The 26,990-nt window shown below is 42.8% G+C and overlaps 1 protein-coding gene across 1 annotated transcript in view; it reads right to left on the bottom strand.

Annotated features, from left to right (window-relative positions):
• Positions 1-26,990, bottom strand: part of tmtc3 (transmembrane O-mannosyltransferase targeting cadherins 3) — a 142,829-nt gene that overhangs the window by 13,104 nt on the left and 102,735 nt on the right. The window contains exons 9-13 of the mRNA XM_039017674.1: positions 26,709-26,829; positions 26,478-26,589; positions 20,445-20,548; positions 17,622-17,791; positions 5,977-6,203 (exon numbers count right to left, since the gene is read on the bottom strand). Of these exons, the coding sequence (XP_038873602.1) occupies positions 5,977-6,203; positions 17,622-17,791; positions 20,445-20,548; positions 26,478-26,589; positions 26,709-26,829 (734 nt within the window). The remainder of the gene's footprint in view (positions 1-5,976; positions 6,204-17,621; positions 17,792-20,444; positions 20,549-26,477; positions 26,590-26,708; positions 26,830-26,990) is intronic.

The following is a 26,990-nucleotide window of genomic DNA, read 5'->3' as shown; positions in this document are numbered from 1 at the left end:
CTCTCAAGGGTGCGTTTTTAGTCCCCTCCTTTACTCCCTGTTCACCCACGACTGCATGGCCAAGCACGACTCCAACACCATCATTAAGTTTGCTGACGACAACAGTGGGAGGCCTGATCACCGACAACAATGAGACAGCCTATAGGGAGGAGGTCAGAGACCTGGCAGTGTGGTGCCAGGACAACAACGTCTCCCTCAATGTGAGCAAGACAAAGGAGCTGATCGTGGACTATAGGAAAAGGAGGGCCGAACACGCCCCCATTAACATTGACGGGACTGAAGTGGAGCGGGCTGAGAGTTTCAAGTTCCTTGCTGTCCACATCACCAACAAACTATCATGGTTCAAACACACCAAGACAAGTTGTGAAGAGGGCACGATAACACCTTTTCCTCCCCAGGAGACTGAAAAGATTTGGCATGGGTCCCCAGATCCTCAAAAAAATACAGCTGCTACATCGAGAGCACCCTAAACGGTTGCATTACTGCCTGGTATGGCAACTGCTCGGCATCTGACCGGAAGGCGCTACAGAGGGTAGTGCATACGGCCCAGTACATCACTGGGGCCAAGCTTCCTGACATCCAGGAGAAAGGCCCCAAAAAATGTCGAAGACTTAAGTCACTCAAGTCATAGACTGTTCTCCCTGCTACCGCACGGCAAGCGGTACCGGAGCGCCAAGTCTAGGACCAAAAGGCTCCTTAAAACTTAAGGCTAGTGAGCAGTATTTTGACGTCCGAATGAAAAGCGTGCCCAAAGTAAACTGCCTGCTACTCAGGCCCAGAAGCTAGGATATGCATATTATTAGTAGATTTGGATAGAAAATACTCTGAAGTTTATAAAACTGTTTGAATAATGTCTGTAAGTATAACAGAACTGATTTGGCAGGCGAAACCCTGAGCACAATCCATCCAGGGAAATTTATTTTTGAGGTCAATGTTTTACATTAGTTTTCTATGGGAAGCACTTTTTAATAGGAATATGGTTGCAGGTCCTATGGCTTCCACTAGATGTCAACAGTCTTTAAAAAATGGTTGATGTTTTTCTTTTGAGAAATGGCAAAGTAGTCCTGTTCTTTCCATGTGTCACTCAGACGGACTCAAGTCTTCTGGTGCGCAAGACCTGGAACGCGCTTCACTTTGTTTTCATCTGGTATTGAACACAGTACGTCCCATCTTAAATTTGATTGATTGTTTACGTTTTAGGGTACCTAAGTTTGGATTAGGAAAGTTGTTTGAAATGTTTGGACCAAGTCTACAGGTAACTTATTAAAAAGTCGTCTCAAATAAAACTGTGAAGGACCTCGGCGTTACTCTTGACCCTGATCTCTCTTTTGACGAACATATCAAGACTGTTTCAAGGACAGCTTTTTTCCATCTACGTAACATTGCAAAAATCAGAAATTTTCTGTCCAAAAATGATGCAGAAAAATTTATCCATGCATTTGTTACTTCTAGGTTAGACTACTGCAATGCTCTACTTTCCGGCTACCCGGATAAAGCACTAAATAAACTTCAGTTAGTGCTAAATACGGCTGCTAGAATCCTGACTAGAACCAAGAAATTTGATCATATTACTCCAGTGCTAGCTTCCCTACACTGGCTTCCTGTTAAGGCAAGGGCTGATTTCAAGGTTTTACTGTTAACCTATAAAGCGTTACATGGGCTTGCTCCTACCTATCTTTCCGAGTTGGTCCTGCCGTACATACCTATACGTACGCTACGGTCACAAGACGCAGGCCTCCTAATTGTCCCTAGAATTTCTAAGCAAACAGCGGGAGGCAGGGCTTTCTCCTATAGATCTCCATTTTTATGGAACGGTCTGCCTACCCATGTGAGAGACGCAGACTCGGTCTCAACCTTTAAGTCTTTACTGAAGACTTATCTCTTCAGTAGGTCATATGATTGAGTGTAGTCTGGCCCAGGAGTGTGAAGGTGAACGGAAAGGCTCTGGAGTAACGAACCGCCCTTGCTGTCTCTGCCTGGCCGGTTCCCCTCTCTCCACTGGGATTCTCTGCCTCTAACCCTATTACAGGGGCTGAGTCACTGGCTGTACTTTGGCAAAGTGGGTGGGGTTATATCCTTCCTGTTTGGCCCTGTCCGGGGGTATCTTCGGATGGGGCCACAGTGTCTCCTGACCGCTCCTGTCTCAGCCTCCAGTATTTATGCTGCAGTAGTTTATGTGTCGGGGGGCTAGGGTCAGTTGGTTATACCTGGAGTACTTCTCCTGTCTAATCCAGTGTCCTGTGTGAATTTAAGTATGCTCTCTCTAATTCTCTCGTTCTCTCTTTCGTTCTCTCTCTCTGAGAACCTGAGCCCTAGGACCATACGTCACGGCAAACCGGGCATGATGACTCCTTGCTGTCCCCAGTCCACCTGGCCTTGCTGCTGTTCCAGTTTCAACTGCTCTGCCTGCGGTTATGGAACCCCTACCTGTCCCAGACCTGCTGCTTTCAACTCTTAATGATCGGCTATGAAAAGCCAACTGACTTTTATTCCTGATTATTATTTGACCGTGCTTGTCATTTATGAACATTTTGAAAATCTTGGCTCTCTCTAATTTTCTCCTTCTCTCTTTCTTTCTCTCTCTCGGAGGACCTGAGCCCTAGGACCATACGTCAGGACTACCGGGCATGATGACTCCTTGCTGTCCCCAGTCCACCTGGCCTTGCTGCTATTCCAGTTTCGACTGTTCTGCCTGCGGTTATGGAACCGCCACCTGTCCCAGACCTGCTGTTTTCAACTCTTAATGATCGGCTATGAAAAGCCAACTGAAAATTATTCATGATTATTATTTGACCATGCTTGTCACTTATGAACATTTTGAACATCTTGGCATAGTTCTGTTATAATCTCCACCCGGCACAGCCAGAAGAGGACTGGCCACCCCTCATAGCCTGGTTCCTCTCTAGGTTTCTTCCTAGGTTTTGGCCTTTCTAGGGAGTTTTTCCTAGCCACCGTGCTTCTACACCTGCATTGCTTGCTGTTTGGGGTTTTAGGCTGGGTTTCTGTACAGCACTTCGAGATATTAGCTGATGTACGAAGGGCTATATAAAATAAACTTGATTGAAACTTGATTAGATACTTTGTAGGCATGTTGGGCGAGTTGAAACCAGTGTATTTCTGAATCAAACGCGCCAAATAAATTGACATTTTGGGGATATAAAGAGGGAATTTATCAAACAAAAGGACCATTTGTGATGTTTCTGGGACATTTTGGAGTGCCAACAGAAGAAGATCTTCAAAGGTAAAGCATGAATTATATCGTTATTTCTGACTTTTGTGTCGCACCTGGCTGGTTGAAATATGATTTTCATGTGTTTGTATGCGGGGTGCTGTCAGATAATCGCATGGTCTGCTTTCGCCGTAAAGCCTTTTTGAAATCTGACACTGCGGCTGGATTAACAATAAATTAAGCTGTATTTTGATGTATAACACTTGTATGTTTTATGAATTCTTATTATGAGTATTTCTGTTTTTGAATTTGGCGCGCTGCAAATTCACGGGATGTCAAATCAATCCCGTTAACGGGATTCGAGCGGGAATGGGGTTGAAGGGATCCCTAAGAGGTTTTAACAGCTTCTACCCCCAAACCATAAGACTGCTGAACAGCTAATGAAATGGCTACCCAGACTATTTCCATTGCCCCCCTCTTTTACGCTGCTGCTACTCTGTTTATTATCTTTGCATAGTCACTTTAACTCTATCTACATGTACATATTACCTCGACTAATCGGTTCCCCCGCGCATTGACTCTGTACCGGTACCAGCTGTATATAGCCTCACTATTGTTATTTTACTGCTGCTCTTTAATTATTTGTTACTTTCATTTTTTACACTTATTTTTCTTAAAACTGCATTGTTGGTTAACTTCTTGTCAATAGAGGGGCGCTATTTTCACTTTGGAAAAAATCATGCCCAAATTAAACTGCCTCGTACTCTATTCTAGATCATAGAATATGCATATTATTATTACTATTGGATAGAAAACACTCAAGTTTCTAAAACTGTTTGAATTATATCTGTGAGTAAAACAGAACTCATTTTGCAGCAAACTTCCATACAGGAAGTGAAAAATCTGAAAACGAGGCTCTGTTCCAGGGCCTGCCTATTCAACTGGCTTATATTTATCGATATACATGCACTTCATACGCCTTCCACTAGATGTCAACAGGCAGTGGAAGGTGGAATGGGGTGTCTAGCTTGATCTGAGGTCGAACAAGAGCTTTTGGAGTGGCAGGTCAGGAATTTCCTTTCTCTACCTAGGCACGCGAAGCACCTCCATATTGCGTTCGGTATACACGGCTAATATCTCTGGCTCTGATTTTATTTGATACATGTGATAATAACTTCGTAAAGTATGTTTTTTCAACCGAGTTTTATCAGATTATTCAACGTTTATTGGGACTTTTGGAGTTTTCCGTTCTTTGCGTTGAGAGAAACTGGGAACGTCATCAACATTGGCTAGCATTGTGGCGCGAATTCGACAGGAGAAAAGGACATTCTAAAACCAAACAACGATTTATTCTGGAAATAGGACTCCTTGTACAAGATTCTGATGGAAGCTCAGCAAAAGTAAGAACAATTTATGATGTTATTTCGTATTTCTGTGGAAAATGTTATTTCTATTCTCCGCCGTTTTGGCGGGTGATGTCTCGCAATAACGCAAGCTGTTTGTTATGGTAAAGTTATTTTTTAAAATCTAACACGGCGGTTGCATTAAGAACTAGTGTATCTTTCATTTGCCATACAACAAGTATTTTTTAGTAAAGTTTATGTTGAGTTCTTTGGTCAGATTAGGTGAGTGTCCAAAATAGCTCCTGACATTCTGGGGAAATGTTGCTACATTTTCACAATGTATAACCACGGTTTGCAGCTCTAAATATGCACATTTTCGAACAAAACATAAGTGTATTGTATAACCTGATGTTATAAGACTGTCATCTGATGAAGTTGTTCAAGGTTAGTGATTAATTTTATATCTTTTGCTGGTTTTTGCGAATGCTATCTATGCGGTGAATAAATGCGGTTGTGTGTTTGGCTATTGTGGTAAGCTAATATAATGCTATATTGTGTTTTCGCTGTAAAACACTTAAAAAATCGGAAATATTGGCTGGATTCACAAGATGTTTATTTTTCATTTGCTGTACACCATGTATTTTTCATAAATGTTTTATGATGAGTATTTAGGTATTTCATGTTGCTCTCTGTAATTATTCTGGCTGCTTTGGTGATATTTTTGATGGTAGCTGCAATGTAAAACTATGATTTATACCTCAAATATGCACATCTTCGAACAAAACATAAATGTATTGTATAACATGTTATAAAACTGTCATCTGATGAAGTTGTTTCTTGGTTAGTGACTAATTATATCTCTATTTGGTCGGTTTTGTGATAGCTACCTATGCGGTAGAAACATGGTGAAAATATGCGGTTGAGTCTTTGGCTATTGTGGTTAGCTAATAGAAATACATATTGTGTTTTCGCTGTAAAACATTTTAAAAATCGGAAATGATGGCTGGATTCACAAGATGTTTATCTTTCATTTGCTGTATTGGACTTGTGATTTCATGAAAATTATATTATATGATATCCCTGTCCCGTTAGGCTAGGCTAGTCAGCTTTTTTGATGAGGATGCTCCCGGATCCGGGATGGATATTAAGTAAAGGTTAAGGGGTTTGTAAGTAAGGATTTCACTGTAAGGTCTACTACACCTGTTGTATTTGGTGCATGTGACAAATTCAATTTGACTTCATGGTTAAATAAACAAACAACCTTCCCCACTGCTAAAAGCCCTGACTTAGCCGGGGTCGACTAAGAGCGAAACGAAAGCAAATGGGCTGAAACAGGAGGTGGGACCACCTGAACCTGTCCAATAAGAAAGACTTGTTTTCATTTCTGTTACATAACATTTTGCTATGGTGCTTACTAATGTACACAACCCTGGGCTGATCAGCCTGAGTAGCTAAGACACTCACCAGATTCCTGCATGAGCAGGGCAGAGTTGAAGAGTGCCAGTTTGTGGCGTGGGTTGAGCTCCAGGGCATGGTTAAAGTTCTTCAGGGCCTCTGAGGGCTCCTTCATCTCGATGTTGACGATAGCCAGGTTGTACCAGAGGTCAGCGTTGGTGCTGTCCAGCTCCAGGGCCCGCAGGTAGGCGTCCCTGGCCTCCAACGGCTTGTTCATCTTCAGCAGCAGCTCCCCTCTGGGTTTGGAGTTTGCACAGAAAGAAAGGAGAAATTAAGTCTCCATTTTGGTTCTGGAGAGTTGAAGCAGCAGGCGGTAGCATTTCTCAAGACAAATCTAAGCTCACCTTCACGACTGACTATTAAATTGAAAGAAAACAAATAGTAAGAACAATTGTAATATCTACATCAACTCTGTATTGTCATGCTGTTCTTGATTATGGTGATACTATTTCTCAAAGTGCAGCTGCCTCTACTTTTAAACCCCTGGATACTGTTTTTCATAGGACTCTTCGTTTTATCACAAGACACAGTTTTATTAGTCATCACTGTATTCTTTACCAAAAGGTGGACTGAACCTCTTTGAACTCAGATAGATCACATCATGACTCTCTTTTTGTTTACAAAGCCCTGCACCACAAGCTTCCGACTTACCTAACTTCACTGTTAAGATTTAAAATGAGCCAGCTTTTAGTTTTCTTGCTCCACACGTTTGGAACGAGCTCCAAAATATATTTGTAATAGATGGGTTAGTGTCCCTAGGGCAGTTCAGGCAGCGGACAGAGGATTCTTATAATGAAGAATGTGTTTGTTTTAGTTGACTGTGTTTTGTGTATATTTATGTTTGTCTGTGCAATATACACTATCGGACAAAAGTTTTAGAACACTTACTCATTCAAGGGTTTTTCTTTATTTTTTACTATGTTCTACATTGTAGAATAATAGTGAAGACATCAAACCTATGAAATAACACATGGAATCATGTAGTTACCAAAAATGTGTTAAATCAAAATATATTTGAGATTCTTCAAATTAGCCACCGTTTACCTTGATGACAGCTTTGCACACTCTTGGCATTCTCTCAACCAGCTTCATGAGGTAGTCACCTGGAACGCATTTCAATTAACTTTTAAGAAGCCACACCTGTTAACTTGTGGAACTTCTTTCCGTCTTAATGTGTTTGAGCCAATCAATTGTGTTGTGACAAGGTAGGGGGATATAAAGACTATAGCCCTATTTGGTAAAATACCTAGTCCATATTATGCCAACAGCAGCTCAAATAAGTAAAGAGAAAAGACAGTCCATCATTACTTTAAGACAAAGGACAGTCAATACGGAACATTTCAAGAACTTTGAAAGTTTCTTCAAGTGCAGTCGCAAAAACCATCAAGCGTTATGATGAAACTGGCTCCCATGAGGACCGCCACAGGAAAGGAAGACCCAGAGTTACCTCTGCTGCAGAGGATAAGTTCATTAGAGTTATCAGCCTCAGAAATTGCAGCCCAAATAAATGCTTCGCAGAGTTCAAGTAACAAACACATCTCAACAACTGTTCAGAGCGGGACTGTGTGAATCAGGCCTTCATGGTCAAATTTCTGCAAAGAAACCACTACTAAAGGACACCAATAATAAGAAGAGACATGCTTGGGTCAAGAAACACGAGCAATGGACATTAGACCAAAATGGAGATTTTTGGTTCCAACTGTTGTGTCTTTGTGAGATGCGGTGTGGGTGAACGGATGATCTCCGCATGTGTATTTCCCACTGTAAAGCATAGAGGAGGTGGTGTTATGGTGTGGGGGTGCTTTGCTGGTGACACTGTCTGTGATATATTTAGAATTCAAGGCACACTTAACCAGCATGGCTACCACAGCATTCGGCAGCGATATGCCATTCCATGTGGCCAAAAAGTGCTCAGCATGTGGGGGAACTCCTTCAAGACGGTTGGGAAAGCATTCCTGGTGAAGCTGGTTGAGAGAATGCCAAGAGTGTGCAAAATGTATTTTCTAAAATTGTATATGCAGGGCTCCCACGTAAAAGAGACACTGGTCTCAATGGTGGGTCCCTGATTAAATGAAGGTAAATAAATTATACCCCCTAATTCCCTATTTGAGATATCAAACATAACACTAAAATAGGTGGTCAATATCCTGACAAATCATAATAAATAAATGCACATTGAATGCACATAAGCGGAAGCTTCTTATCACCGTCAGAGAGACATAGGTGAAGGGCAAGAAGGGTGATAATTTAAGTTGGAGATCAACAACAACCCATTCACACTACAGTATATGGGAGAACAGAAGCATGCCCATTGCCCTGCCTCTGTCACCTCTAGGACAGCCCAGAGAGGAGGAAGAAGCAATAACAAAAGGAGGAGGGACACATTGCATCTTCTCCTGTGATTCCAAATAATTGTCAGTCCGTTTGTGTTGAAGACGCACCACAGGCGGGTCTATCTACTTGTGCTCTCCAAACTCCTGCCAGTGGAGAGCGCTTTGTTCCCTTATTGAAATGTTTTATTGTTGCTTTCACAAGTTAAAAACGACATTTGCGAAATCAATATTATAGTACAATAGTTGCTAACGTTTCACCATGCCATTCTTTTACCGTTTATTGCAACATTTAAGACATTTCTGATTCAAGTGTGATACAGGCTAAATTGTTACGTTTTCATTTGCATTGGGCGGAATGTTTAGTGACAATGAGCGTTCGCAACACTCATGAGGTAGAAGTTCTGATAATTTTTATTACAGTAACATGTAGGCCTATGTGTGTGCTGTTTGGTCCTGAGAGTTTCTCAGTCTCTATTTTGCCACTGTGAACTTGAATAGATTTAGCTGGCCTGCGCACCAGAATAGGTGTGGCCAAGTGCCCATTTTGGGATGTTCCCCTCAGTTCAAGTTTGACAAGTCATTGGGGAGGCTGTGTTTGAGCCTAAGAGACCCCACTTATGCCTTGCCATAACGGTTAGGGCAGGTTTTGCCTGATGAGGCTTTTTTTTTTTTTTTTGCTGGCATTTGAAAATCAGAGGTCTGTATATACAGTATACTGAACAAAAATATAAATGCAACAATTTCAACGTTTTACTGAGTTACAGTTCATATAAGAAAATCAGTCAATTCAAATGAATGAATTAGGCCCTAATCTATGGATTTCACGTGACTGCGCAGCCATGGGTCGGCCTGGGAGGGCATAGGCCGAACCACTTTGTAGCCAGGCCCACCCACTGAGGAGCCAGACCCAGCCAATCAGAATAGTTTGTTTCCCAACAAACAGGCTTTTTTACAGACAGAAATACTCCTCAGCACTGTTCCCGCAATGCTGCGCACTGGCGCACATTAGCCCGAGCAACCCCCCGGGACTGCTTAGCAGAAGAAATACTGTATCAGCCCAAGGAGAGAAGCACGAGATTGAACTTCAACTTTCTAGAGTTTCCCCTGTTAGTTAACACTATCAACGTTTCCCTTTACTGTGGCAATTGTGATCGAATCAACACAATATTATCCACTTTCAATGCAACATACCAAAACAAGCTATCCAAGAGATTTTGTTGTAGGCATAACGCATCGTAGTAGGATTCTATTGCATTTTATTTATTTATTTAACCTTTATTTAACTAAGCAAGTCAGTTAAGAATACATTCTTATTTACAATGATGGCCTATCGGGGAACAGTGGGTTAAACTGCCTTGATCAGTGGCAGAACGATAGATTTTTACCTTGTCAGCTTGGGGATTTGAACAAGCAACCTTTTGGTTGCTGGCCCAACGCTCTAATCACTGCCGCCCCAGTCCATATAGCCATCTGGGTTCTCAGTACATTGCGCAGACAGGAATAAACACACAGGACTCAGCCAGTACTCTACACAGACCAGTGCGGCATAACCAAATCTGAGCTGCAGTAGGCCTATATGCAAATAGACCATTGCCATATATAGATCTGTGCCATTTACTTTGATCTGGACTGTGTTTACAGCTTTGGTCGTGAGTAGACGCGCTTGTTTTGAGATCAAAGCGAGTGCTGCATGTAGCCACGTGTGCACATTTTGTTCATATCCTTTAATAGTTAGTGATGCGTAAGTTGGCGCCAACAGACCGAACCAGGAATACGACTTTCCCAAATTGGATCCTTTGTTCGCACCCCCCAGGGCAATTGAACTTATCCCAGAGGCTAGTCTAAGACGCCGCCGGTGGAGAAAAAGTATTCAGAGTGGACTTCTAGTCCGACTCAGGGAGGCGGGCACACCATCCACTGCTTCCGAGTATATTACTTGCTGATGTTCAGTCTCTGGACAATAAAGTAAATGAACTCAGGGTGAGGATCTCCTTCCAGAGAGACATCAGGGACTGTAACATACTCTGTTTCACGGAACATTGGCTCTCTCCTGATATACTGCTCCTGCCCATACAGCCATCTGGGTTTTCAGTACATCACGCAGACAGGAATAAAGAACTCTCCGGGAAGAAGGGCGGTGGTGTATGTTTCATAATTAACCACTCATGGTGTGATTGTGATAATGTACAGAAACTCAAGTTATTTTGTTCACCCGACCAAGAAAACCTCAATCAAATGCCGACTGTATTACTTCCCAAGAGAATTCTCTTCGGTTATAGTCACAGACGTATATATTCCACCTCAAGCTGATAACACGACGCCCTCAAGGAACTACACTGGACTTTATGCAAACTTGAAACTACATATCCTTAGGCTACATTTATTTTAGCTGGGGATTATAAAGTAAATTTGAGGAAAACGCTACCGAAGTTCTATCAACACATTGACTGTAGTACTAATGCTGGAAAAACACTCGACCACTGCTATTCTCTCTTCCGGGATGCCAACAAGGCCCTCCCCGCCAAATCAGATCTTGACTACATTTTGCTCCTCCCTTCCTATAGGCAGAAACTCAAACAGGAAGTACCCGTGCTAAGGTCTATTCAATGCTGGTCTGACCAATCGGAATCCATGCATAAAGATTGTTTTGATCATGCGGACTGGGATATGTTCCGGGTAGCCTCGGAGAATAACAAAGTACACAAGGACACTGTGACTGAGTTCATCAGGAAGTGTATAGGGGATGTTGTTCCCACTGTGACTATTAAAACCTACCCAAACCAGAAAAAGTGGATAGATGGAAGCATTTGCGCTAAACTGAAAGCACAAACCACCGCATTTAACCATGGCAAGGTGACTGGGAATATGGCCGAATACAAATAGTATAGTTATTCCCTCCGTAAGGCAATCAATCAGGCAAAATGTCAGTACAGAGACAGAGTGGAGTAGCAATTCAGCTCAGACAAGAGACGTATGAGGCAGGGTGTACAGACAATCACGGATTACAAAGGGAAAACCAGCCACGTCGCGGACCCAGACGTCTTGCTCCTGTACAAGCTCCCGTAAACACTTCTTTGGCCTCTTTGATAACACAGTGCCCGCTCCCAAGGACCGTGGGCTCTCGTTCTCCGTGGCCGACGTGAGTAAGACATTTAAACGTGTTAACCCTCGCAAGGCTGCCGACCCAGACAGTATCCTTAGCCACGTCCTCAGACCAGCTGGCTGGAGTGTTTACGGACAGATTCAATCTCTCCCTATCCCAGTCTGCTGTCCCCACTTGCTTCAAGATGTCCACCATTGTTTCCTGTACCCAAGAAAGCAAAGGTAACTTAACTAAATGACTATCACCCCGTAGCACTCACTTCTGTCATCATGAAGCGCTTTGAGAGGCTAGTTAAGGATCATATCACCTCTACCTTACCTGACACCCTAGACCCACTTCAATTTGCTTACCGCCCCAATAGACCCCACAGATGATGCAATCACCATTGCACTGCACACTCCCCTATCCCATCTGGACAAGAGGAAAACCTATGTAAGAATGCTGTTCATTGACTATAGCTCAGCCTTCAACAGCACAGTACCCTCCAAGCTCAACATGAAGCTTGGGGCCCTGGGTCTGAACCGTGCCCTGTGCAACTGGGTCCTGGACTTCCTGACGGGCCGCCCGCACGTGGTGAAGGTAGGAAACAACATCTCCACTTCACTGATACTCAACAAAGGGGCCCCACAAGGTTGCGTGCTCAGCCCCCTCCTATACTCCCTGTTCATCCATGACTGCATGGCCACACACGCCTCCAACTCAATCATGAAGTTTGCAGACAACAACCATAGTAGGCCTGATTACCAAAAATGACAAGAGGAGGTGAGGGCCCTGGCAGAGTGGTGCCAGGAAAATAACCTGAGCTGGCATCCCGAGTGGCGCAGCGGTCTAAGGCAATGCATTACAGTGCTAGCTGCGTTACTACAGATCCTGGTTAGACACCAGCTGCGTCCGGGAGACCCATGAGGCGACGCACAATTGGCCCAGCATCGTCCGGGTTAGGGCAGGGTTTGGCCAGCTGGGATGGCCTTGTCCCATCGCGCTCTAGCAACCCCTGTGGCGGGCCGGGATCATGCACGCTAACACAGTCACCAGCTGTATGGTGTTTCCTCCGACACATTGGTGCGGCTGGCTTCCGAGTTAAGCGTGCACTGTGTCAAGAAGCAGTGCGGCTTGGCGGGGTTGTGTTTCGAGAACGCACGGCTCTCAACATTCGCTTCTCCTGAGTCCATACGGGAGTTGCAGCAATGGGACAAAACTAATTACCAATTGGACATGACGAAATTGGGGAGAAAAAATTATAATAAAAAAAAATTAAACGATGGAGCTGATCGTGGACTTCAGGAAAAAGCATCACCGGGGGCACACTGCCCTCCAGGACACCTACAGCACCCGATGTCACAGGAAGGCCAAAAAGATCAAGGACATCAATGGCCTGTTCACCCCGCTATCACCCAGAAGGCAAGGTCAGTACAAGTGCATCAAAGCTGGGACCGAGAGACTGAAAAACAGCTTCTATCTCAAGGCCATCAGACTATTAAATAGCCATCACTAGCTGGCTACCACCCAATTACTCAACCCTGCACCTTACAGGCTGCTGCCCTATATACATAGACATGGAATCACTGGATACTTTAATAAGTGGAACACCAGTCACTAATAATGTTTACGTACTGCTTTACTAATTTCATATGTATATACTGTATTCTATTCTACTGTATTTTAGTCAATGCCACTCAGACATTGCTCGTCCTAATATTTATATATTTCTTAATTCCATTATTTTACTTTCAGATGTGTGTATTGTTGTGATTTGTTACATATTACTGCAGTGTTGGCGCTAGGAACACAAGCATTTCGCTATACATGCAATAACATCTGCTAAATATGTGTATGTGACCAGTAACATTTGATTTGATTTATTAGACCAGTTATAGATCATTTGTAGTCAGCAATAGGGGAGGGATTGTTTCCTACAAGAGCACAAAACTTTGAAAAGCTAGTCAGGTAAATAGCTTTTTGTATGTCTTAAAAGGTCAGTGTTGTAATTTGAGACAGTCTTAAATAAGATAAGTAGCAGATAGGCAGAGGGTAGCATAATTTGTCCATCTCTAATAATGGCATGGGAATAATAATGCATTTTATTTTGTAAAGTTGTTTCTTGCATAAAACACACATTTCAGTCACCTCCTTGTCTGAAGGACAAGTGGATAAACAGGTTAATGTCAAGCCCTGCATGATTTTTTTTTTTTTCAATGTAGGCCTACATTGAACAACACACATTTGCTGCTATTGTAGGCTGAAAGGTATAACAGCTATTTCCATGTTAATATGTTATGGAATGCATTTTCTCCATTGTTTAAGATGGTATGCCACTAGTAGGTCTACATTATGAACACTTAAAACTAACTTGGGGCCTCCCGCGTGGCGCAGCGGTCTAAGGCACTTCATTGAAGTGCTTGAGGCGTCACTACAGACCCGGGTCTGATCCCAGGCAGCCGGCTGCAACCGGGAGACCAATGAGGTGGCGCACAATTGGCCCAGCGTCGTCCAGGTTAGGAGAGGGTTTTGGGATGTCCTTGTCCCATTGCGCTCTAGTGACTCTTTATGCCGGGCCGGGCGCAATGCACGCTGACGTCGGTCGCCAGTTGTATGGTATTTCCTCCAACACATTGGTGCGGCTGGCTACCGGGTTAAGCGAGCAGTGTGTCAAGAAACAGAACGGCTTGGCAGGGTCGTATTTCGGAGGGCACATGGCTCTTGACCAAGCCCGTACGGGAGTTGCAGCGATGGGACAAGACTAACTACCAATTGGATATCACCAAATTGGGGAGGGGAAAAAAAGTACTTTTTTGTATTTATAAAAAAATATATTTAAAACGTCAAGCGGGTACAGCCTCAGTTTTCACAGTAACGGTGCGCTGAAAGTAGCACAGAATTTTTACAACATTCAAGTTTGCGCTCAGCAAACTTTGCTCAGCTGGCCTCCCGCTGCGCCACTCGGGAGGCCAGCTCTTTCATTGTGTTGAATGTTGAGGTAGAGATTATTTTCCTGGCACCACTCTGTCAGGGCACCTCCTCCCTGTAGCCTGTCTTGTCATTGTTGGTAATCAGCTGTCCAGTGGCTGGTCTCAGACGATCCCGCAGATGAAGAAGTCGGATGTGGAGGTCCTGGGCTGGCGTGGTTACACGTGGTCTGCGGTTATGAGGCCGGTTGGACGTATTACCAAATTCTCTAAAACGACGTTGGAGGCGGGTTATGGTAGCGGTAACAGCTCTGGTGGACATTCCTGCAGTCAGCATGCCAATTGCACAAGCCCTCAAAACTTGAGACACCTGTGGCATTGTGTTGTGCAACAAAACTGCACATTTTAAAGTGACCTTTTACTGTCCCCAGTACAAGGTGCACCTGTGTAATGATCATGCAGTTTAATCAATTTCTTGATATACCACACCTGTCAGGTGGATAGATTATCTTGGCAAAGGAGAAATGCTCACTAACAAGGATGTAAACAAAATTGAGCACACAATTTGAGAGAAATAAGCTTTTTGTAAAATATGGAACATTTCTGGGATCTTTTATTTCAGCTCATGAAACATGGGTCCAACACATCCATGTTGCGTTTATATTTTTGTTCAGTATATACTGTATACAGTGCCTTCAGAAAGTATTCACACCGCTCAACTTTTTCCACCTTTTTTTGCGTTACAGCCTGAATTTAAAATTAATAAAATTTAGATTTTGTCGTCACTGGCCTACACACAATACACCATAATGTCAAAGTGGTATTATGTTTTTCAAAATGTTTACCAACTAATAAAAAATCAAAAGCTGAAATGTCTTGACTCATTAAGTATTCAACTCCTTTGTTATGGCAAGCCTAACTAAGTTCAGGTGTAAAAATATGCTTAACAAGTCACATAATACATTGAATGGACTTGAATGGATTTTTTTAACGACTACCTCATCTCTGTACCCCACACATACAATTATTTGTACGGTCCCTCAGTCAAGCAGTGAATTTCAAACCCAGATTCAACCACAAAGACAAGGGCGTTCTCCAATGCTTTGCAAAGATGGGCACCTATTGGTAGATGGGTCAAAATAAAATAAAAAAGCAAACATTGAATATCCCTTTGAGCATGGTGTATCAATACAATACATGTATATATATGTTTATATATACACACACATATATATATATATGTGTGTATATATATATATATATGTGTGTGTATATATGGGTATGTATATATGTGTATGTACACTGCTCAAAAAAATAAAGGGAACACTTAAACAACACAATGTAACTCCAAGTCAATCACACTTCTGTGAAATCAAACTGTCCACTTAGGAAGCAACACTGATTGACAATACATTTCACATGCTGTTGTGCAAATGAAATAGACAAAAGGTGGAAATTATAGGCAATTAGCAAGACACCCCCAATAAAGGAGTGGTTCTGCAGGTGGTGACCACAGACCACTTCTCAGTTCCTATGCTTCCTGGATGATGTTTTGGTCACTTTTGAATGCTGGCAGTGCTTTCACTCTAGTGGTAGCATGAGACTATAATTTCCACCTTTTGTCTATTCCATTTGCACAACAGCATGTGAAATGTATATATATATATATACATATATGTATATATATATATGTGTATATATGTATGTATATACACACACATATACGTATATACATATATATATACATATATATATATATATATATACGTATATATATATATGTATATATATATATATACATATATATATATATACATATACGTATATATATATATATATATATGTATATATATATATACGTATATATATATATATATGTATATATATATATATGTATATATATATATATATATATATATATATACACATATATATATATATACACACATATATATATATACATATACGTATATATATATATATATATATACATATATATATATACATATACGTATATATATATATATATATATATATATATATATATATATATATATACATACATACATACATACATATATATATATATATATATATATATATACACACTACTATTCAAAAGTTTGGGGTCACTTACAAATGTCCTTGTATTTGAAAGAAAAGCACATTTTTGGTCCATCAAAATAACATAAAATTGATCAGATATACAGTGTTGAAACTGTTAATGATGTAAATGACTATTGTATCTGGAAACAGCTGATTTTTATGGAATATCTACATGGGCGTACAGAGGCACATTATCAGCAACCATCACTGCTGTGTTCCAATGGCAAGTTGTGTTAGCCTTTTAAATTTATGAACTTGGATTAGCTAACTGATCATTAGAAAACCCTTTTGCAATTATGTTAGCACAGCTGAAAACTGTTGTTCTGATTAAAGAAGCAGTAAAACTGGCCTTCTTTAGGCGAGTTATGTGTCTGGAGCATCAGCATTTGTGGGTTTGATTACAGGCTCAAAATGTCCAGAAACAAAGCGCTTTCTTATGAAACTCGTCAGTCTATTCTTGTTCTGAGAAATTAAGGCGATTCCATGCGAGAAATTGCCAAGAAACTCAAGATCTCGTACAACGCTGTGTACTACTCCCTTCACAGAACAGCGCAAACTGGCTCTGAAAAAGAATGGAAAGAGGAGTGGGAGGCCCTGGTGCACAACTGAGCAAGAGGACAAGTACATTAGAGGGTCTAGTTTGAGTCGCCTCTTCACTGTTGACATTGAGACTGGTGTTTTGCGGGTACTATTTAATGAAGCTGCCAGTCGAGGATTTGCTAGGCGTTTGTTTCTCAAACTAGATACTAATGTACTTGTCTTCTTGCTCAGTTGTGCACCGGGGCCTCCCACTCTTTCTATTCTGGTTAGAGCCAGTGCTGATAATGGGTCTCTGTACGCCCATGTAGATATTCCATAAAAATAAAAATCAGCCATTTCCATCTACAACAGTCATTTACAACAATGTCTACACTGTATTTCTGATCAATTTCATGTTATTTTAATGGACAAAAAAGTTGTTTTTCTTTAAAAAACAAGGACATTTCTAAATGACCCCAAACTTTTGAACAGTAGTGTATATATTTTTTTTTACAAATCGATACTTGCAGTAAAATAGCAATATAATATTTTACAAAAATATTATTGCAATACGCAACCATTGATTTCACCCCCCCCCCATCACTAAAGGGCTTTACCTACTGATATATAAATGTTAGATAAAGGGGCCTTGCCTGCTGATATATGGCTCTAGTAAAGGGCCCTTACCTGCTGATATAGGCTTGTTTGAAGTCGGGCCTCATGCTGATGGCCTGTCTGTAGAGCTGGTCAGCCTCCTCCAGCCGTGAGTCGTTGGTACGGATCAGGTTGGCCAGGTTAATGTACACGTTCAGGTGGTTGGGCGCCACACGGGTGGCGTACTTCTTCCCTGGAATGATCTGGAAGGGCATAATCAGTGATTATGCCTCTCAGCGATTGATTCATGATGTTTAATTTTAACCTTTATTTAACTAGGCAAGTCAGTTAAGAACAAATTCTTATTTACAATGATGGCCTACACCGGCCAAACCTGGACGACGCTGGGCCAATTGTGCGCCGCCCTATGGGACTCCCAATCACGGCCGGATGTGATACAGCCTGGATTCGAACCAGGGACTGTATTGACAACTCTTGCACTGAGATGCAGTGCCTTAGACCGATGCGCCACTCGGGAGCTCTGAGTTTATTATACATGGACGGTATTAGATCACACTATACAACACGTTTGCATTGTTTTGGTTAGCTCTGATAGGTAAGGGGTACTGGACATTAATTATTCCAGGATAACTTTAACCACCAGAGAATGTAGGGAATGTAGATCATGAGAGCCGTGTGAACAAATACTTAAAAAAAATATATATATAATATCATCACTTTTCACGAGCCTAACCAATGTTTCGGTATGTCCTTATTTTCTCAAGGAAAGCTAGGCAGAGAGAAATTAAAAAACAACCAACAGAAAAAAAAACAATGAGAAAACAAGTCCCACCATCTTGGAGGGCAAATAATGATTGAGCATATCTAGAATACCAATATAATTCCAATAGAACTTCAGTCACTGGAAGCCTCTGATGTGGGCAATCTGCTCTGTCATGGCCAACATGGTATCCCACATTACAGTGGGATTGTCAAGGAAACAAATTCTGTCATACATACCCTCCCATTCAGACAAGACAGTTCTATATTCCTACACTAGCCACAAACCTAGCTAGAGGGAGAAGATATATTTTTTGTTTTCTTCTATTGAAGAAAACCATCTATCGAATCAGAGTTTACACAGTTTCTCAAATAAATCATGAGAACATGACAGACTGAGGCTAACAAAAGCTACGCTTTTCTATTCAATCAGTGTACATTTCCGCCATCGACAGGATCACAGAGGCTTATCAAACACGCACTAAAGCACCATATCGTTAGTTTCATTCCATGGGGTTGTCGGTCGTTGGATTTCCAGACATAAGCGGAAATCTGGATATAAATAGTTTACTTATTTGGAAACCCAATAAATAAAAGAGCTATGATCAACATAAGTGTACTGTATCTAAGTGATTATCATTGGGCCCCACGCGGATATCCTGTTCAGGATCGTCAGCATGGGGCCATGGATACATGATGGCCATAGCCGCCTGCGTGCTTTAGCCGAAAAACCTCTTCAAAAGATACAACAAGGCCTCGCCTGTACTGTTTCGTGACGCTAACATTAAAGAAATCAGCCCCGCTGTTGATTCACAAAATTGTAATTTGTTTTCAAAGCTGACCCATCGCAAGGGTAGTACAGATCAAATAAGCTTCCATAAATATATATTTTTTTTTACAAGTAGATTGGATCACCAAACTCGTTTCATATTCATTTTTCATGAATGATAGAATAGTGGGAACTGGGCAGTTACATAGAGACCGACAGTAAAGAGGCACAGACAGAATGGCCGAGACAAGGCTTGAAGTCCGGAGACGGCAGCGCTACCGGTAGGCCAGACTGAGGCACTGCCATTTCCTAATTTGACTTAATTCCTGAGATAAACAACTTTTAGGGATTGGGGTAGGAAATCAGGTCAGCCTCCCATTGATCTCTAACAACATAAACTAATCATAACAGAGGCGACAGAGCTGTATTTCTTAGCATCATTTATTTTTTTATTTTATCTTTATTTAACTAGGCAAGTCAGTTAAGAACAAATTCTTATTTTCAATGACGGCCTAGGAACAGTGCCTTGTTCAGGGGCAGAACGACAGATTTATACCTTGACAGCTTGGGGATTCGATCTTGCAACCTTTCGGTTACTAGTCCAACGCTCTAACCACTAGGCTACCCTAAGAATTTGTTCTTAACTGACTTGACTATTTAAATAAAGGTTAAATAAAATAAAAGGTGAGCATGACCTAAGACTATTAAACTAACTATTAAAATGATCAAGTCCTCAGGAGACCTTTGCCATTTAACTGATGATCAACTATCTGTCAAGCGAAGAAGCGCCCCTTTAGTTGACGTCAATCCTGAGATGGAGGTTTGGGTAGGAAGTCAGATTGGCCTTCTAATAACATCATAAACTCATTAACATACCAGAGGTAAATTACTTGCAATGCTTAACATTAGACAGCTAAACATGATTTAATGACTACAAAGCAATCAATTCATGCCAAAGGTAGGCTTTTCAAAAGGCAGGGGTCCTCAGGTGCTCCTTTAAGATTATCCTGCTGCTCAATGATCTATCAAGCTTTGACAGGACGACATTGTAAATTAGAATTTGTTCATAACTGACTTGTCTGGATAAATAAAAGGGTTAAATAAATCATATAAATTCAAAAGGGTGAATGCAGCTGACAACACATAGAAAACACAACTTAACATGTAGAGGGATTTGGTTTAAAATCCTGGCCCTGGCACAATGAACAACACTGTTCCTCCCACTCGCTGCTGTTACCTCCCAGCTACCGATTCCTCTCGTCGTCATGTCCCTCAAAGGTTGATGAAGGTGAAACAGTGGGAATAACAAACACGACTGATGTTTTCCCTCTTAAATACACCTGGGTGTGTGTGGCCTTGTCACATACCTGTGGCATGAGGGATTTGGCAACCAGGTAGGCGTCCTCAGCCTCCTTGGACTTATTCAGGTTCTTGTAGGTCCTTCCCACATTCATATGGGCTCCAATGTCATCTGCAGGGACATGCCACAGGAGAAGGCACATGGGTTAGCAATGACAATTTGGCAGGGATATCAAGCCTGCGTGGGGATTAGGGATTAGGAGCATATGCCCAGGCAGTCAGGTGGCGGCTTAGCTGGACACTGGTAGTACATCTGATCTGATGGAGTTTAGCGGAACATTGTGTGTGTGCCAATTGGCACCCTACATTCAATATAGTGCACTACTTTTGGAATGCATCCATTCAATAGGACCACACAATACAGCTCTACTGCGGCGGCGGGTGGCTGTGGGGTTTAACGAGCGGAGCAGCTTGTATGAGGCATTGACATGGTTAAGACTGCCAACGCCACGGTGATGTCACAGGATATTTCATTAGGTTAAAATTGGCATTTGGCTAGTGAGAAATGGGTTGTAAAATGTGTATTTTAGAGATTAATTTAGATTAAGTATTTGTAAACTATACAGCCCTGTGAAAAAATACTTGCTCCCTTTCTAATTGTCTCTACTTTTGCATATTTTTGATAATGAATGTTATCAGATTTTCAACAAACACCTAATATTAGATAAAGGGAACCTGAGTGAACAAATAACACAACAATCATATACTTATTTCATCTATTTCATAAACAAAGTTATGCAACACCCAATGCCCGTGTGAAAAAGTAATTGCCCCCTTACACTCTTAGCTGCAATGACTGCAACCAAATGCTTCCTGTAGTTGTTGATCAGTCTCAAATTGCTTTTTGGCAAACTTGAATCAACTTTTTGGATGACATGTATCCCATTACGCATGGCGAAATACAAACACTGCATTCCACAGTAAGAATCTCATACCAACTGTAAAGCATGGTGGTGGTACTGTGATGGTTTGGGGATGCTTTGCTGCCCCAGGACCTGGACAACTTGCCTTAATAGAAGGAACCATGAATTCTGCTCTGTATCAGAGAATTCTACAGGAGAATGTCAGGCCATCTGTCTGTGAGCTGAAGCTAAAGCGCAGCTGGGTCATGCAGCAAGACAATGATCCAAAACACACAATCAAGTCTACATGAAAATGTCTAAAAAGCAACAAATTTGAAGTTTTGAAATGGTCTAGTCAAAATCCAGACCTAATCCCAATTGACATGTTGTGGCAGGACTTGAAACGAGCAGTTCATGCTTGAAACCCCACAAATGTAGCTGAGTTAAATCAGTTCTACATGCAAGAGTGGGTCAGAATTCCTACACAGTGATGTGAGAGACTGATCAACAACTACAGGAAGCATCTTCCGGGTTGGAGCGAGTAGTCGCATTTCGCTTCGCTCCACAGGTAGTATTACATTTCATTTCATTTCATTACAGTACAACGGTTTGATTTGTTTGATCTTAGCAATCTTTTCTTAGCTAAGTACATAGCCGTCTTTGTATCAAAGATAATTGTGTAGTTTAGAGTAATTATCGAGGTTAGCTAGCCAGCTATTTTCGTCCTTCTAACGTAGTCTACACTGCTAGCTAGCCAACTTCTACCGAATAGCAGCACTGTAGAAACTATTACATTACAACGGAACGACTTGATTAGTGTAGTGTTAGCTAGCTACATAGTTGTCTTTGCTGTCTTTGTATCTAAGATAATTGTGTAGTTTAGAGTAATTATCGAGGTTAGCTAGCCAGCTATTTTCGTCCTTCTAACGTAGTCAACAATGCTAGCTAGCCAGCTAGCCAACTTCTACCGAATAGCATCACTGTAGAAACTATTACATTACAACGGAACGACTTGATTAGTGTAGTGTTAGCTAGCTACATAGTTGTCTTTGCTGTCTTTGTATCTAAGATAATTGTGTAGTTTAGAGTAATTATCGAGGTTACCTAGCCAGTTATCGAGGTTACCTAGCCAGCTACACTTTCAAACAAAGTCAACAACGCAGCCACTGCTAGCTAGCCTACTTCACCAGCCAGCAGTACTGTATCATTTTAATCATTTTAGTCAATAAGATTTTTGCAACGTAAGCTTAACTTTCTGAACATTCGAGACGTGTAGTCCACTTGTCATTCCAATCTCCTTTGCATTAGCGTAGCCTCTTCTGTAGCCTGTCAACTATGTGTCTGTCTATCCCTGTTCTCTCCTCTCTGCACAGACCATACAAACGCTTCACACCGCGTGACCGCTGCCACTCTAACCTGGTGGTCCCAGCGCGCACGAGCCACGTGGAGTTCCAGGTCTCCGGCAGCCTCTGGAACTGCCGATCTGCGGCCAACAAGGCAGAGTTCATCTCAGCCTATGCTTCCCTCCAGTCCCTCGACTTCTTGGCACTGACGGAAACATGGATTACCACAGATAACACTGCTACTCCTACTGCTCTCTCCTCGTCTGCCCACGTGTTCTCGCACACCCCGAGAGCTTCTGGTCAGCGGGGTGGTGGCACTGGGATCCTCATCTCTCCCAAGTGGACATTCTCTCTCTCTCCCCTGACCCATCTGTCTATCGCCTCCTTTGAATTCCATGCTGTCACAGTTACCAGCCCTTTCAAGCTTAACATCCTTATCATTTATCGCCCTCCAGGTTCCCTTGGAGAGTTCATCAATGAGCTTGACGCCTTGATTAGTTCCTTTCCTGAGGATGGCTCACCTCTCACAGTTCTGGGTGACTTTAACCTCCCCACGTCTACCTTTGACTCATTCCTCTCTGCCTCCTTTCCACTCCTCTCCTCTTTTGACCTCACCCTCTCACCTTCCCCCCCCTACTCACAAGGCAGGCAATACGCTTGACCTCATCTTTACTAGATGCTGTTCTTCCACTAATCTCATTGCAACTCCCCTCCAAGTCTCCGACCACTACCTTGTATCCTTTTCCCTCTCGCTCTCATCCAACACTTCCCACACTGCCCCTACTCGGATGGTATCGCGCCGTCCCAACCTTCGCTCTCTCTCCCCCGCTACTCTCTCCTCTTCCATCCTATCATCTCTTCCCTCTGCTCAAACCTTCTCCAACCTATCTCCTGATTCTGCCTCCTCAACCCTCCTCTCCTCCCTTTCTGCATCCTTTGACTCTCTATGTCCCCTATCCTCCAGGCCGGCTCGGTCCTCCCCTCCTGCTCCGTGGCTCGACGACTCATTGCGAGCTCACAGAACAGGGCTCCGGGCAGCCGAGCGGAAATGGAGGAAAACTCGCCTCCCTGCGGACCTGGCATCCTTTCACTCCCTCCTCTCTACATTTTCCTCTTCTGTCTCTGCTGCTAAAGCCACTTTCTACCACTCTAAATTCCAAGCATCTGCCTCTAACCCTAGGAAGCTCTTTGCCACCTTCTCCTCCCTCCTGAATCCTCCTCCCCCTCCCCCCCCCTCCTCCCTCTCTGCGGATGACTTCGTCAACCATTTTGAAAATAAGGTCGACGACATCCGATCCTCGTTTGCTAAGTCAAACGACACCGCTGGTTCTGCTCACACTGCCCTACCCTGTGCTTTGACCTCTTTCTCCCCTCTCTCTCCAGATGAAATCTCGCGTCTTGTGACGGCCGGCCGCCCAACAACCTGCCCGCTTGACCCTATCCCCTCCTCTCTTCTCCAGACCATTTCCGGAGACCTTCTCCCTTACCTCACCTCGCTCATCAACTCATCCTTGACCGCTGGCTACGTCCCTTCCGTCTTCAAGAGAGCGAGAGTTGCACTCCTTCTGAAAAAACCTACACTCGATCCCTCCGATGTCAACAACTACAGACCAGTATCCCTTCTTTCTTTTCTCTCCAAAACTCTTGAACGTGCCGTCCTTGGCCAGCTCTCCTGCTATCTCTCTCAGAATGACCTTCTTGATCCAAATCAGTCAGGTTTCAAGACTAGTCATTCAACTGAGACTGCTCTTCTCTGTGTCACGGAGGCGCTCCGCACTGCTAAAGCTGACTCTCTCTCCTCTGCTCTCATCCTTCTAGACCTATCGGCTGCCTTTGATACTGTGAACCATCAGATCCTCCTCTCCACCCTCTCCGAGTTGGGCATCTCCGGCGCGGCCCACGCTTGGATTGCGTCCTACCTGACAGGTCGCTCCTACCAGGTGGCGTGGCGAGAATCTGTCTCCGCACCACGTGCTCTCACCACTGGTGTCCCCCAGGGCTCTGTTCTAGGCCCTCTCCTCTTCTCGCTATACACCAAGTCACTTGGCTCTGTCATATCCTCACATGGTCTCTCCTATCATTGCTATGCAGACGACACACAATTAATCTTCTCCTTTCCCCCTTCTGATAACCAGGTGGCGAATCGCATCTCTGCATGTCTGGCAGACATATCAGTGTGGATGACGGATCACCACCTCAAGCTGAACCTCGGCAAGACGGAGCTGCTCTTCCTCCCGGGGAAGGACTGCCCGTTCCATGATCTCGCCATCACGGTTGACAACTCCATTGTGTCCTCCTCCCAGAGCGCTAAGAACCTTGGCGTGATCCTGGACAACACCCTGTCGTTCTCAACTAACATCAAGGCGGTGACCCGTTCCTGTAGGTTCATGCTCTACAACATTCGCAGAGTATGACCCTGCCTCACACAGGAAGCGGCGCAGGTCCTAATCCAGGCACTTATCATCTCCCGTCTGGATTACTGCAACTCGCTGTTGGCTGGGCTCCCTGCCTGTGCCATTAAACCCCTACAACTCATCCAGAACGCCGCAGCCCGTCTGGTGTTCAACCTTCCCAAGTTCTCTCACGTCACCCCGCTCCTCCGCTCTCTCCACTGGCTTCCAGTTGAAGCTCGCATCCGCTACAAGACCATGGTGCTTGCCTACGGAGCTGTGAGGGGAACGGCACCTCTGTACCTTCAGGCTCTGATCAGGCCCTACACCCAAACAAGGGCACTGCGTTCATCCACCTCTGGCCTGCTCGCCTCCCTACCACTGAGGAAGTACAGTTCCCGCTCAGCCCAGTCAAAACTGTTCGCTGCTCTGGCACCCCAATGGTGGAACAAACTCCCTCACGACGCCAGGTCAGCGGAGTCAATCACCACCTTCCGGAGACACCTGAAACCCCACCTCTTTAAGGAATACCTAGGATAGGATAAAGTAATCCTTCTAACCCCCCCCTTAAAAGAGTTAGATGCACTATTGTAAAGTGGTTGTTCCACTGGATATCATAAGGTGAATGCACCAATTTGTAAGTCGCTCTGGATAAGAGCGTCTGCTAAATGATTTAAATGTAAATGTAAATGTAAATTTGGTTGCAGTCATTGCAGCTAAAGGTGGTACAACCAGTTACTGAGTGCAAGGGGGTAATTCCTTTTTCCCACAAGGAAATTGGGTGTTGCATAACTTTAAATAAATAAAATAAGTATACTTTTTTTTGTTACTTGTAAACTCAGGTTCCATTTCTCTAATATTAGGTTTTGGTTGAAGATCTGATAACATTCAGTATAAAAAATATGCAAAAAATAGAGAAAATCTGAAAGAGGGCAAATACTTTTTCACGGCACTATACAAGAAGTGAATATAGAAAGTGTGAAAAATCATGTTTCATTCTATAGAACCTAATAACGGAAATGTGTAGGCGTGGAACCTTGGAGTGGATGGTGACAGGCCTCAAGTTCAAATTACTTTTGTGTTCCTTGTAAAAAAAAAAACAGCTTCCTTGTAAGAAACCCAAAACAATTGCCTTCTGGGAACCAGCAGGCTGAAGTGAAGTGTTCAACATTATGGTTATGACAAGCAGACTGATCCTGAAAGATTAGAAAAAGCAGGAAATCCTGATCGGGTTAATGTGCTTACAGAGATAATCTATGGAAACTATTGGGTGGTGAAACTTCGCAAATATTTAATTACAATGCAACTAATTTACATTACAAGTACTTTAACTCAATGTTTTTCATAGTAACACCATTGATCAGACTCTATATTATACTATATTGATCAAAATCTTGCTATCTTGTCATCGTCTCATCTTCATCATAGCCTTGAAGCCCACCAGACAATAATGGGAGATGTCTTACCTGGTTGGACCCGGGTGGCCTGAAGGAAATATCTCAGAGCTTTTTCGTAATTGTTTTGATTTTCCAGAGCATGACCAACATTATTCCATAGCTTGGCGTTGTTCTTGTTGACCTGAGGGGAGACATGGCAATCAATCGAAGAAAACTGAGGAAAACTGAGGAAAAACAAACGAGGAGAACAATCAGTTTATTGTAAGTTAGGCCAAGAATGAGGAGATGTGGACGACATACTTTTAGGGCTGAGGTAAACAGTGTATATTCAGATTCCCAGTCCCAGTTTCTGTTGAAGGTTTTAACTGCGTGTGTGGCGAGGAGCACTCCAATCATCAGCCAGGAGATCTTCCTCAAGTGTCTGGTCAATAGAGGGAGAAAGCAAATAGAAAAATGGTGATTCTGTTAAAAGACAATAGAAAGCACAAATAATACCCCCACTCAAATTGATAAATGGTTTCTATTGGTTCAATTTGGTTTTGAATTGTGGCTACAGACACTGAGGGCTGGTTTCCTTTCCTT

This window comes from Salvelinus namaycush, chromosome 21, assembly GCF_016432855.1.
Source record: "Salvelinus namaycush isolate Seneca chromosome 21, SaNama_1.0, whole genome shotgun sequence".
Taxonomy (NCBI): Eukaryota; Metazoa; Chordata; class Actinopteri; order Salmoniformes; family Salmonidae; genus Salvelinus; species Salvelinus namaycush.
The sequence above is the reverse complement of the archived record's forward strand: the minus strand, read 5'-3'. Positions and strand labels throughout refer to the sequence as shown.